General features: G+C 43.3%; 2 protein-coding genes and 3 non-coding genes across 5 annotated transcripts; 4 read left to right on the top strand and 1 right to left on the bottom strand.

The window, feature by feature from the left end:
* Positions 1–19: 19 nt before the first annotated feature.
* Positions 20–5,994, bottom strand: mlnl (motilin-like). Its single transcript, XM_063210945.1, has 6 exons — positions 5,827–5,994; positions 3,173–3,385; positions 2,624–2,751; positions 703–825; positions 284–374; positions 20–150 (listed from the first exon to the last, which is right to left on the bottom strand). The coding sequence occupies exons 3-6, from the start codon at positions 2,732–2,734 to the stop codon at positions 137–139; spliced, it is 339 nt and encodes a 112-aa protein (XP_063067015.1). The 5' UTR covers positions 2,735–2,751; positions 3,173–3,385; positions 5,827–5,994; the 3' UTR covers positions 20–136.
* Positions 4,986–12,569, top strand: nop56 (NOP56 ribonucleoprotein homolog). Its single transcript, XM_063210944.1, has 12 exons — positions 4,986–5,074; positions 6,007–6,096; positions 6,207–6,321; positions 6,847–7,011; positions 7,304–7,502; positions 8,542–8,729; positions 9,214–9,365; positions 9,669–9,769; positions 10,416–10,564; positions 10,787–10,908; positions 11,300–11,461; positions 11,907–12,569. Exons 1-12 carry the CDS (start codon positions 5,072–5,074, stop codon positions 12,273–12,275), a joined length of 1,815 nt encoding a protein of 604 aa, XP_063067014.1. The 5' UTR covers positions 4,986–5,071; the 3' UTR covers positions 12,276–12,569.
* LOC134459151 (small nucleolar RNA SNORD56) lies at positions 10,130–10,206 on the top strand. Its single transcript, XR_010036801.1, has one exon. It is a non-coding gene; the product is annotated as a small nucleolar RNA SNORD56 (small nucleolar RNA).
* Positions 10,626–10,702, top strand: LOC134459150 (small nucleolar RNA SNORD56). The gene has a single exon (XR_010036800.1). It is a non-coding gene; the product is annotated as a small nucleolar RNA SNORD56 (small nucleolar RNA).
* LOC134459149 (small nucleolar RNA SNORD57) lies at positions 11,143–11,208 on the top strand. Its single transcript, XR_010036799.1, has one exon. It is a non-coding gene; the product is annotated as a small nucleolar RNA SNORD57 (small nucleolar RNA).
* Positions 12,570–12,915: the final 346 nt, after the last annotated feature.

Here is a 12,915-nt window from a genome sequence, read left to right as displayed (position 1 = left end):
AAATGACATGAGGCAGTGCTGAAATGAAAACGTAGCTTTTATTCAGCCGTTGTCATGAATCATGATACATATAATGAGTTGGGATGGAGGGACATGATGTCAGGCCGCAGCAGTCTGCAGGTTGGGATGGAACTCCTCAAACAGCTACAGCTGACAGACAGGGAAGCACAGACAGGTCACAAAGACGATCTCTCTCTCTCTCTCTCTCTCTCTCTCTCTCTCTCTCTCTCTCTCTCTCTCTCATCACATCCATGTCAAAAGTACAGTGTTGTGAATGACCTACCTCCATGTTCCAGTGCATCCTTTATTAGTCCTTGTGTTATATGCTCCAGCTGTTCAGCACTCAGTTTGATGGCGATTTCAACCTCTGTTCCCTGTTGACACACAGATGACAATGGGTTGATTCTCTCTCTCTCTCTCTCTCTCTCTCTCTCTCTCTCTCTCTCTCTCTCTCTCTCTCTCTCTCTCTCTCTCTCTCTCTCTCTCATCATCAACGTTTAGTTGAGGGGTAGGGGAGAACCATTCACAGGGGATTGTAAGTGAATGATGACTTTGTTGTAAAATGACTTGCAAATGGTTCAAGAAATGAGTGTTACATTTCTCTCTCTTTCTCTCTCTCTCTCTACACACACACACACACACACACACACACACACACACACACACAGACACACACACACACAAACACAAAACCACACTTACCTGAGCAGCGGGCTCGGGTTGGGGTTCAGGCACCATCTCTTCTTGTGGAACTGGCTGAACTGATGTGTCCTCTGGTGTGCCATCCTCCGAGCGAGCCCCCAACTCCTTTTGCTTTGCCTCCATCTATTTATAAAAAAGAGATACCAGATGACAAGGTTGCCCAAGGCCGAACAGAGTACATGATAAACATATCATCTGTTTGTCATCTGTACTGTTACAAGGGCAGCAACAAACTAGGTATGCAGTGTTGTAGTTCAGTTCATGGACATGATAATAGCCAATGCCTACAATCATCACAAGCTGTTGTCAATGCTCTGTCTGTGGAATCCATATCCCTATTTAATTTGAGTAGCCTGTTTGATTTCACTTGACTTTCCATTTTGTTACTTTTTGATATGGTGTGCAACATGCATGATACATGTACGTAGGTGATGTCAAAGGATTAGTGCATTATTTAGGATGTAAACTTGTTCTCCGCCAATCCAAAGTAAAGAAAGCCAATCAAGTATTCCCCTCATCATTTACAGTTCCTCAGTTTAGTGACTTACCTAAGTTAACTCTGAGAAAGTCATAAACCATGTAATGCAAGACACTTGTGTCTTCCTTCAATCACTGCTATAATATCCTCTTCCAATTCTAATAATGGCTCTGTTTTGTGTCCCATGTTTTCTGTGTTTTATGGTGTGTCAGCATCTTTCTGGTCTGTCCTTGTGTGTTAAAACACATATAAATATAAATAAAGTACGTTGTTGTTGTCAGTGATATGCAACCACGATTGACAAGCTACACTCCACTGCTACATATTCCAAAAGACCTAGTATTACCTGTCCATATGTTTTACCAGGGTATTTCGGCAGGTAAAACTAGGTATTTCAAAGTATGTGACCCTGGTTTGTAGTTTCTGATCCTTTCATGTCCACCTGTTCAGATATTGGTTTGACTAATTAAAGGGACACTGTGTGAGATTTTTAGTTGTTTATTTCCAGAATTCATGCTGCCCATTCACTAATGTTACCTTTTCCATGAATACTGACCCACCAGCATCAAATTCTAAGTATTCATTATGACTGGAAAAAATGCACTTTTCATACAGGAAAAGGGGGATCTTCTCCATGGTCCGCCATTTTGAATTTCCAAAAATAGCCATTTTTAGCTGCTAAAATGACTCTACTTGGACCATACTAGAAAATATTTTTTAATTACTCAGTAAACTTTCATGTAAAGATCAAATTTGGCAATAGGCAGCCCAGTTTCAATGAGCAGCATAGTTGCAGTACCTTTGGCTTTTTTGACCATTTCCTGCACAGTGTCCCTTTAAGGCAGGGATGTCAAACTCAGGCCCGGGGGCCAAATTTGGCCCGCGGAGCCATTTTATTTGGCCCGCCAAATCATTTCAAATGTGTATTTTAATTGGCCCACATACAGCATTAATATATAGACAATATGACTTGAAGGCATCACAAGAATTATGAGTGGGTCCCAGGTTAGTGTAACAGCACATACTGTTTTGTATACTGTACTGTAGCACACATAAGTATATGATGGCATAATAGTGATAATACATATGATGAATTTGTTATTTGCCTAGCGTGAACCGTGTGTACTTCATGGACACTTTCAGTGCATTTTTTTAAATAAATATTGAATTCGCCCCGCAACTTCATCCCAGATTTTGATTTTGGCCCGCTGTGAATTTGAGTTTGACACCCCAGCTTTAAGGTGTTGTTAAGTTCTTATGCACTTCTCAACATGTGAGAATCGCATGTCTTTCTGTCCATCTTAGTCTTTCAATCTTTGGTGTGTGTGTGTGTGTGTGTGTGTGTGTGTGTGTGTGTGTGTGTGTGTGTGTGTGTGTGTGTGTGTGTGTGTGTGTGTGTGTGTGTGTGTGTGTGTGTGTGTGTGATTGTTCTGTCCTCATTACCTCCATTGTTTTCATCTGCTTGGGGCTGAAGAAGGTGACATGTCCCTCACCCTGTTTGGCCAACAGGAGCACGGCACACACCATCAGGCAGACCAGTATCACCCCACGCATCTTCACTCTTCTTATAGCTACACACACACACACACACACACACACACACACACACACACACACACACACACACACACACACACACACACACACACACAGTATTTACAAAGGCAATGAAATATGTACATACAATACTATGTGAATATCCACAAAACATCTTACCAGCAAGAACATACAAACAATTTGAGAGAGAGACAAGGTTAATATTTGATGATAAAATGTCCAGTGTGCAGCAACGTTCAATCATAAACACGAGATAAAACAGATTAATGCGAGAGATCAAATAACCAGGGGAGAGAGAGAGAGAGAGAGAGAGCGAGAGAGAGAGAGAGAGAGAGAGAGAGAGAGAGAGTACAACAGTTAAGAAAAAAGAGCAATGGAGTGTGGAGAGAAGACAGAGGTGGGCTAGAAGTGTGGGTGGTCCCAGTCTATGCTCACCTGTTGTAGGCGTCTCTGTGAAGGCTTGGTGTCAGACTTCTGTTGCGTGGAGTGGAGTGGAGTGTGTGGGTGACTGGATGATGATCTCTGGCTTTGGGCAGCTCTGACGTCCTGGTCTTTATAGAGCCAGAGGCAGGGTCCTCATGGCAGTCGCTCCGGATCCTCTCCGTCGTTGACGTCGTCGACACTTGTAGACTTCCGCGGCAGCCCTCTCTTGTAGAATAGAAACACACACATTCCAGGAATTTAGTCTTTTAGGTTATTGCCCCTTCTGCCATTAGGCTGTGCTCTGATAAGACGTGAGACAGGGCGATTTGGAGACACATTCCATGCACTGGGCGGATTAAAGTAGGTGGTTGGGAACATGATGTGAGGCTTCTTGTTTCAAATGCATGCAAATATAAAACAGAATAATCATGACGGTCAAGTCTGAAATAATGTGAAGTACATTATGTAAAGTGAATTGTTCGTTCATAACCACATTGAGATTTTTTTTAAGTTCGCAACAAACACATGGAGCAGCTGAATTTAATGCTATTTCCCATTGAAAAGAGAGACCAGTCTATGAGAACGAGAGTCTGGATTACATTGTGCAAAAGAGAACAGTACCATCTGCAAAACTGGCTAAAATAAATCTTGATCCAAGCTTTGCAAAAGAGGGCAGAGTTATATAAGTATGAGGTTATCCTGGACCCAAAAAAGAAATCTGGAAAACATGACAAAATCAGGCGATGCATACACAAAAAAATACATACATGAGAGGATGAGGCAATTTGAGCTAACACATTGGTGGTATTATTGGGAAGCATGTGCATTTTTTGTCTTAATTCAACACATGTTTGGAGAGACTTTAAGTGTGTGTGTGTGCGTGCGTGCGTGTGTGTGTGTGTTTCTTATTACCACTGAACACTAAAATGGAGAATGTTTCCATGCACACAGAAATGTTTGTGTTTATAACCTCAGAGCGTGCTCACATTAAATTGGTTCCTCTCGCGCACAGCTTCCTGACAACAAAGATGTTTACAGCTGTAGACAGGAGGTTATCGCAACATGCTCTCCAGAGAGCTTATGTGTTTCCTAGTACAAGCAATCTTGGGCTGTTCTCTCACACATATGCTTCTGTCATAACACTTCAGATATATCCTGCACTGGAGTGTTTTAGTGTTTCTATTATGGGATGACTGATGGCAGCTCGTGTGGCTGTGGCTGAATAAAAGTAAATGTGTCCCTGCCATATAACACATTGTATTGGGCCTTTTCCAAATGGCTTGGGCTTAATTTACATTACTGACACCTGTATTTTCATTAGGAAGCACTGCAAAACATGCTGAATAAATGTAGCCTATGTTTAACAAAGAAATGTGCTCATTGCATTTCATTAAATTAAGTTTGAAGGGGGGGAGAGACACTTGGAAACGCCTAATAATCCCTGTGGAAATAGCCTATGCATTACATTACAAACACATGTAGCCATATGACTGTATCTATATCAAGGCAAGTTAGTTTGTGCAGAACATTTCATACAGAGTGACAGTTCAACATGCTTCCCCAAAATAAAAAGGACACAGGGATAATCATCAATCAGCAGCATCGGAAAGCAGAACCCTTTAAAGGCCTTTTTTCAATGTATTTGTTTTATATAATGTATGTATTTATTCATTTATTTGCTTTTTGCTTGCTTGTTCTAGTTGGCATAGACCTACACAGACCTCAAACAACAGGTACAGTTACACTTGCAGTGTAAAATTACAGCCAGTAGAGGGCAATCACAAAATCTCGCGATAACCAACATCCCCGTGCATAAAGTCATGTGGCCGCGTGTGCTCATGTAGAAGTCTTTCCTGTAGAAGCCATCGCCTGGCGAACACACGTTGGTGTGTCGCACAAGATTTTCTGACAATGGTAAGTGTTTCTGTTAGCAGAAAAATACTTACTAAATTAATTTCCACGTTTAGTAAGTGACAAAGACAATTGCAAGGTTGCAGATTAATGTCAAAAACCACCTAAATCACAGAGTGAGCAGAATTGATTGCTTACAAAATGTGTAATGGGTCCCCGATGCGAAGTTTCGGCAGTCAGCCTAACATGAAACTATAGCTTCATCCAATTTAACTTGTAGTGGTAATGCCGTGAACAGTAATAGAACTAAACGTTCAATGGCTTGTTTATATGGGAGTTTTTTGTAGCTGTGCAAAAATGGGGCTTTGGAGTTTTTGGTGACAAGTTAGCCGCGCATGCTAATGAAAAGGCAAGCTAAGCGTAGGCCCAGATTCAGGAATCTAATCTGCGGATAGTATTTCACTTGAGCGCATTTACAGACATACTCGCTGTTGTTGTTTTGCCTTGTCATTTTGAGTCAAAGTAACGCTCGAATACATTGCATACAGAAAATTACATACAAGCATTTTACATGCCTACGCATTGTGCACACGTGGTCCTTTTGGACATGCATATTTTGTCTGTGGAATGTTGTTGCTATGCTAAGTTGGCTAAGTTTAGCTAAGGTCGAGTGTAATCACATGTTGGTGGCAGGTAAACAGTTTAATCCCCGACCGATTGATTGGACTACACAATCAACATCCGTGAAATGTGTGTGGAAATTAAATGTGAAAACCTGACGCGAATATAAGAAATAGTAGTCCGCTTGTACTTACCACGTGGTGCGACGGTAACCTAACCCTCAGTTGCCTAATGGCAGCTGGTATGAGGTTGACACGTGTATAAGTTAGGTCAAGGTAGCTTTCTTCGGACTATAGTCATACTGATAGTGTTGCGGTGAGGGGCAGTTTATTGAGTTCAGCAACATCAACTGACCAGCAATTTCCCTCTTCCAGGTGCTGTTGCACGTGTTATTCGAGCATGCGGCGGGCTATGCGCTGTTTGCAGTGAAAGAAGTTGAAGAGATTGGAATGTTACTCCCTCAGGTAAGTTATCCACGATACTCTTGTCTTGAACTCTTTTTGAGCTGTTATATTGTGCCGACCATTTGCTCTTTTGCCCATCCAAAGACTAATAACCTTTCCCCCCCATCCAGGTGGAGGACAGTGTTCTGAACATTGGCAAATTCAACAATGTAGTGAAACTTGCTGCGTTCTTCCCTTTCAAGTCTGCTCAGGCAGCGTTGGAGAACATCAATGCAATCTCTGAAGGTACTTTTGGTGGTGTAAATAACCGTAGTTGTACTTGACCGTAACTGCTTCTCTTTGCATCAAACTCAAAGGACGGGTAGTGTTCATATACTAACTTATAAACACGGGGAAATGACTACATCTTTGCCCAAATAGAATGACTTGATTCCAAAGTTCTGACCAATTGTTTGCAAATCTGTAAATGGACCTTTTCACACAAGTCTGAAATGGGCACACCCAGAAGTCATGATGTTTCTCTAATCTGTCAATCCACTGAGAATCAGTGCTGACAACATTTCCATTAAACTGAACTTCTGTGGTCCATGAGCAAGCAGCTTTTTCATAGCAAAGTGTTACTTCAGCATATTGAGATGCTTATTTCCTGGTGTGGTGGTTTGCCTCCAGATATAGTAATCTCTCCTATTAAAAAAAACTATCCAATGTTTGAAAACCCTGCATGTAGCGGTGGTCACAAAAGTAATGTTAAACCCTCTGAAGATGCTCATGGGTTAATGTGTAAATCTATTCAAACTCTTCCTCGTGCAGGAGTCGTACATGCAGACCTGAAACTCTTCCTGGAGACGAACCTGCCCTCTGGTGGCAAGAGCAAGCCAGTGCTGGGTGTGTCTGACGCGAAAATTGGTGCAGCGCTCCAAGAGGAGCTGCAGCTGTCCCTTCAGACTGGCGGGGTGGTGGCGGAGATCATCAGAGGTGAGTCTGCAGCAGTACGGCTCATCTAATGGGGCCAAGTCTTCATGGCATGGATGGAAGTAGTGCATCACTTCCATACCTGATGCTTTTGTCTTGTTCAGGAGAAGCTTGTTCTGTTGTGATGTTATCAAATCCACTGACCACTGATGCTTTATACTGAAAAGCTGAACAGACAGGCTGGCAAGCATAATCAAAGAGTGCAATGACTAATCTTTAGCCACATACACACTGCCTTATATATTGGTGCATCATGGACTGCTTGTAAATTGGATTTGGCACCTGTCCCTTGCAGGTGTGCGTCTGCACTTCCACGCGCTGGTGCGTGGCTTGACTGCTCAGGCGGCCTCCAAGGCACAGCTGGGTCTGGGCCACAGCTACTCGCGAGCCAAGGTCAAGTTCAACGTAAACAGAGCCGACAACATGATCATCCAATCCATTGCTCTACTGGACCAACTGGACAAGGACATCAATACATTCTCCATGCGTGTGCGGTAGGGTGGTTTGCTCTGTGTGGCTTCCTCTGTGTGCTGTGCCTTTTATTTACAAATGAAGGAAATGCTCATGATAAAAACTACGTAACTATATATTTTTCTAAATTCAGTGGCTTTGGTGTTGGAAATATTGGATGGAGCATGGACTGCAAGAGACTGTATTTTAATGTCCTGTTGAATCCATTTTGAATTCCTTCCATGAACACCACTCGTATTTTGGTGTGGCTTGGATATAGCGAAAGTTCTCCATTGAATTGAGTAGTACTTGCCTTGCCATATGAGTGTTTCCTTCTTTTGTATCGTTGTGGTTTGCTGTGGTTGCTATCGGGCTTTTCAGCCCAGGTGTTGCTCTCTCTGTCACGCATGGGTGTGTGTCCAGTCCGGTCTCGAAGCACTTCTAACACGTGTGTGTGCCCGCTACTTTTTTCCTTCTGCTCCTAAGGGAGCAGGTGTTTTGGGGTGTTTTCATTAATTCTAAACGTCAACAAAAAGCTTGGGTGTGTCTGCTTGCTGCGCTTTGCGCTGTTTGTCGTGTGTGGGTTTTTACGCTGGTGTTGCAGAGTATTCACATGGCTCAACCACTGCTAGGGGGTAAGAAACTACGTTTCCCCCTTCAGCTATAGTTTATTTCCTAAGTGAGCTCATCTGATTTAGTTCAATGTTTTACCTGTAATCAGCAGCAATGCTTAGGTATTCCTCTGCTTTCTCAACTCAAGTGTGATCTTTTTTGAGCCATGTGAATATTTTGCAGTGCCCTCCTGCACTCACAAAGACCTCCCAGTGCTTACCACAGACAGGGGCCATAACTAGCCCTGACTGTACAGAAAAAGGAGGGATATCAAGTCCTACCCCAGGGGGCATTCTGTCCAACGACTGGCCAAGTTGCATCCTTGAGGGGGAGACAAAGCCTGTGCTGAATGGTTCCTCAGTGACCTTCCAAATTTGGTATTAATTATTCCAAATGGGGATTCCCTCCCCTGTCCAGTGGTCTAATGCCTTCTGATTTTTGCCTTTTTTTCGCTGTACGTGTGTCTGGCAGTGAGTGGTACGGTTACCACTTCCCAGAGCTGATCAAGATTGTGGCCGACAACTCGACTTACTGCCGTGTGGCCAAGCTGATCGGCAACCGTAAGGAGCTGAGCGAGGAGAACTTGGAGGCCCTGGAGGAGGTGGTGATGGACAGTGGCAAGGCACAGGCCATCCTAGATGCCTCCCGCAGCTCCATGGGTACGTAGAGCAAGTCTGTAGACAGACCTTTTCACACAAGTTTAAAAGCTACCACCACCATCAAGTTCTAAGAAAAGGTGGATCTTCTGAATGTCTGCCAGTTAAAAATTCTAGAAATGGACCGTTTTAGCTGCAAAAAGTGCTGTACTTTGGTCATACTAGTAAATATTAGTTTATTTAGTAAATATTCATAAGATCTTATTTAGCAATAGGCAGCATGGTTTCAATGAACAGCATAGTTGCAAAACCTATTCTGGCCACCATCCTACACCTTTAATAGGCATACATGGTGGTTTTGTGTATCACCCAGAAGTCATGATGTTTCTCTAATCTGTCAATCCACTGAGAATCAGTGCTGATAACATTTCCATTAAACTGAACTTCTGTGGTCCTCAAGCAAGTTACTTTTTTATAGAAAATTGAAGTCAGTCGTCAAAAAGCATCATATTGACACTTAATTTCCCGGTGTGGTGTTATCCTCCAGGTATGGACATCTCCCCGATCGATCTGATCAACATTGAGAGTTTCTCCAGTCGGGTGGTGTCCTTGACTGCTTACAGACAGGAGCTTCAGGAATACCTGCGCTCCAAAATGGGTCAGGTGGCACCCAACCTGGCAGCCCTCATCGGCGATGTGGTAAGTTGACCTACTTGACTAGCTGGTGCTTGTGTACGTCAGTTCATAAAGAAGTCATGATGTTAACATAAATCTGTCAATCCACTGAGAAATAGTGCTGACACCTTTCCAATTCAACTGAACTTCTTTGGCTATTCGATCAATCCATCATTTGGATTGAGTAACTACGTGCCAGTACTGGTCTACTGTACTGCTTTGCAAGATTAAAACAACCTGATTTTGAGTTGGTCATTGAGGGCTTAGCTCTGTGTTGCCACATGTTGTCCTGTCCTGAAAGCATCTTTATGCTGCTTCACCCTTTAGGTCGGTGCACGTCTCATCTCCCACGCTGGCAGTCTGACGAACCTGGCCAAGTACCCGGCGTCGACGGTGCAGATTCTGGGCGCGGAGAAGGCCCTGTTCAGGTACTGGGGCCGCCCTCCCCTGCGGGGTGTCACGGGAGTCACAGTGATGGCAGGGCGGGGGGCGGTTTTGAGACGGGTGATTGGCTTGCCGGGCTCCGCTCCCAGTGCCTAAAGTGATCCCGTAACTCTCTTTATGAACGCCGCACACCCTCCCCAGTCTGAGCGACTACCCAGGGTCCATGGAGGTACATGACTCGTCCATGCCCAATTCAGACCTTTAGCCTAGCATCATTTACTGTTCGTAGGTAGCTTCATTAGCCTAGAGCCCCCATACTCACATAGCAGCCCGCAGGCCTTTTGTGGCCCATGAATAATTCTGAAAAATTATAAATAATAATCTACCTAGCAGAGCTTTTTTTTTTGCTATGATGTCTATATTTTTCGTCAACAGCATGTCACCCTTTTGGAGTGAATGTTGAGAATTCTTTGCTGAGCAAAACCATCTTACCAGTTGTTGTAACCATGATGTACAGAATTTTTGTAGAGAAAATATAGGTTATCAAATGATCTGATGTCATTTATAAAATACTGAAGGGTGGCAATGTGAACATGGGAATAGGAGTACCATAGGTGTTGTGCAGAGCTCCCAGTGTGCAGATTTTATGCAGTGTGTTTGTGAATTTTTGAATGTCTTGTCACCTAATAGAGCCCTGAAGACGAGGGGAAATACGCCCAAATATGGTCTGATCTTCCACTCTACCTTCATTGGACGGGCTGCTGCCAAGAACAAGGGTCGCATCTCCCGTTACCTTGCCAACAAGTGTACCATCGCCTCCAGAATTGACTGCTTCTCTGGTGAGTCACTTAATTTTTCAAAAGTGTGGAGCTGTATAATCTACCTAGCAAAGCCTTTTTTTTGCTATGATGTCTATATTTTTCGTCAACAGCATATCACCCTTCGGGAGTGAATGTTGAGAATTCTTTACTGAGCAAAAACAATCTTACCAGTTGTTGTAACCATGATGTAAAGGTTTTGGTTAGACCTAACATTTTCCCTACCCATCTTGCTGTGTCCAGAGGTGCCCACAAGCGTGTTTGGAGATAAGCTGAGGGACCAGGTGGAAGAGAGGCTGACCTTTTATGAGACTGGCGAAGCACCACGCAAAAATCTGGATGTCATGAAGGAAGCAGTGGTCGAGGTGGGTGAATCTATTCATGAATTGTTCAGATGCTTATCTGTCTAAGTAATTTCAAAAATCTGCAGGAAAAAAATATCTACTTGTCAAGCACAAGTTGAGCCCAAACAAAACGAGATGGGTGCAGTAAAAATTACATATCTGCAAGTCAACTGGGGGGAAAAAAGCCTTAGACCAATGATCAGAAGGTTTTGCATCTGATCCCTTCACATGTATAATCAGGGGAGTTGTGGGTGCTGTGAGTGATGAGATTTCTACCCTGATGAAAACTGAGGGTGAAAACTGATTTAATGAGCCTGACGCGGCACCCCAACACGACAATAACATGAATATAGCAACGTGGCTGGACTTACCCAGTAATCACATGCAAACGTCTTGTATTGCCTTGCTCCAGGCTGGAGAAGTGGCTGCTGAGATCAAGAAGAAGATGGAGAAGAAAGAGAAGAAGCGTCTGAAGAAGAAAAGGAAGCTGGAGGCCCTCTCCACAGCAGAGGGAGACGAGGAGGAGGAAGAGGTGGCCACCAAGAAGCTCAAGACCAATGGAGACACCTCACAGGTGAGCCTGGCCCTCTGATTGACTTTGCTGTACAGGGGGAACTAGAATGATTTGCAATCTAGATGTTGCGTAAAAATCTCTTCATAGTGTGAACTATGGAGAACCCCATACCAAAACAACGGCACCTAGTATTGACATGCACAATATGTAGTGTTTGTATATGTTTGGGGCACAGCTAGACATGGGAATGGACTTTCCTTGGTAGTTCCCTCCCTTTTCACATGCTGTGCCAGAGAAACTCATCTCCGAACCATTGAGCGGCCCATATCAATGGGTCTGTTCACTGATGTGAGTTGAACAGTCTTAACTAGTTTGCAGATACCTGTTCCAAAAGCCTTCTGTTAACTTAACAGTATCCACATACCACATTTCAAGAGTTTACTGTTATGGGATTATGTAATTGTATGAGGTACAAAAATGCTGAATGCTGTCTCTGCTTCACCAGGAGAATGGAGACGTTGAGGCTGAAGTGACGAGTGCCAAGAAGAAGAAAAAGAAGAAGCAACAGGCAGAGGAGGAGGAAGAGGCGATGGAGGTGAAGGAAGAGGTCAAGGAGGAGGCTGCCGACAACGGAGTGGAGACGACAACTCCGAAAAAGAAGAAAAAAAAGAAGCAGCAAGAGGAGGAGGAAGCTGCTGCGGAGGTGAAAGGGGAGGATGAGGGAGCAGTCTCTGAAAATGGAGCCACTCCCAAGAAAAAGAAGAAAAAGGTGAAAGTGGAAGCAGAGGAAGAGACTGCAGCAGAGCCCGTTGTAGAACCAGTATCCGAAAAGAAGAAAAAGAAAAAGGTTAAGAAAGAAACTGAGGAGGCATAGATATGAGTCTCCCCCACATGAAAAGACTTTGTTTTTGTAGTATTGTACAGCTTTGATTTTTGTTTTACATGCACATGAGTGTCCTTGCAGTTAAGCAAGGTGGAAACTTGTTAGATGGTCGACGCCAAGATGTATCTGCTAAGCTTTTTTTATTATGTATATACAATTCATGATTTCAGTTTAATTTTCCAGCTTTGTGCCTTTTGGGTAAAAAGATATTTGGTCACCAGTGTGTTTTGCATCAAGTGTGTCCTCTGTAAATGTGTCAAATTAAACAATCAGGAACCTTCATCTTATCCAAGTCTCACTTGTAATGTCTCGTGCATTTTAGCTGACTTGATCTACTGACTGCAGTTAGTTTTCATAAATGTAGGTTCACTGATTGTACAGTGGTCTTTCATGCATTAACTCAAACCCAACTGAATTAATGGCTATACATCATGCTTTGAAGAATTTGAAACTACAGACTGACTGTTGCATGGTTGAAACAAGTTCAACTAAACAGGTTTTACATTCCTTTGAGGAAACTGTTCCATCTTAACACAAGGTCATGTCATGGACTGTTTTGATGTGGCCTACCCAAGGGCTTTGTACGCTACTCCTGAACCTTGACTCATGGAATAAGATGTCACCTGTAAGT

Source organism: Engraulis encrasicolus, chromosome 11 (assembly GCF_034702125.1).
Source record: "Engraulis encrasicolus isolate BLACKSEA-1 chromosome 11, IST_EnEncr_1.0, whole genome shotgun sequence".
Lineage (NCBI taxonomy): Eukaryota > Metazoa > Chordata > Actinopteri > Clupeiformes > Engraulidae > Engraulis > Engraulis encrasicolus.
This window is presented reverse-complemented; position numbering and strand designations above follow the sequence as displayed.

Bases quoted from the DNA above. Each gene is read 5' to 3' on its own strand.
- nop56 (XM_063210944.1), top strand. The intron at 7,012-7,303 runs GTGAGTCTGCAG...TGTCCCTTGCAG, and splicing joins GGTGGCGGAGATCATCAGAG to GTGTGCGTCTGCACTTCCAC. The intron at 8,730-9,213 runs GTACGTAGAGCA...GTTATCCTCCAG, and splicing joins TGCCTCCCGCAGCTCCATGG to GTATGGACATCTCCCCGATC.
- mlnl (XM_063210945.1), bottom strand. From the start codon at position 2,734: ATGCGTGGGGTGATACTGGTCTGCCTGATGGTGTGTGCCGTGCTCCTG. The intron at 826-2,623 runs GTAATGAGGACA...TTTTATAAATAG, and splicing joins AGCAGATGAAAACAATGGAG to ATGGAGGCAAAGCAAAAGGA. The intron at 375-702 runs GTAAGTGTGGTT...GTGTGTCAACAG, and splicing joins AACCCGAGCCCGCTGCTCAG to GGAACAGAGGTTGAAATCGC.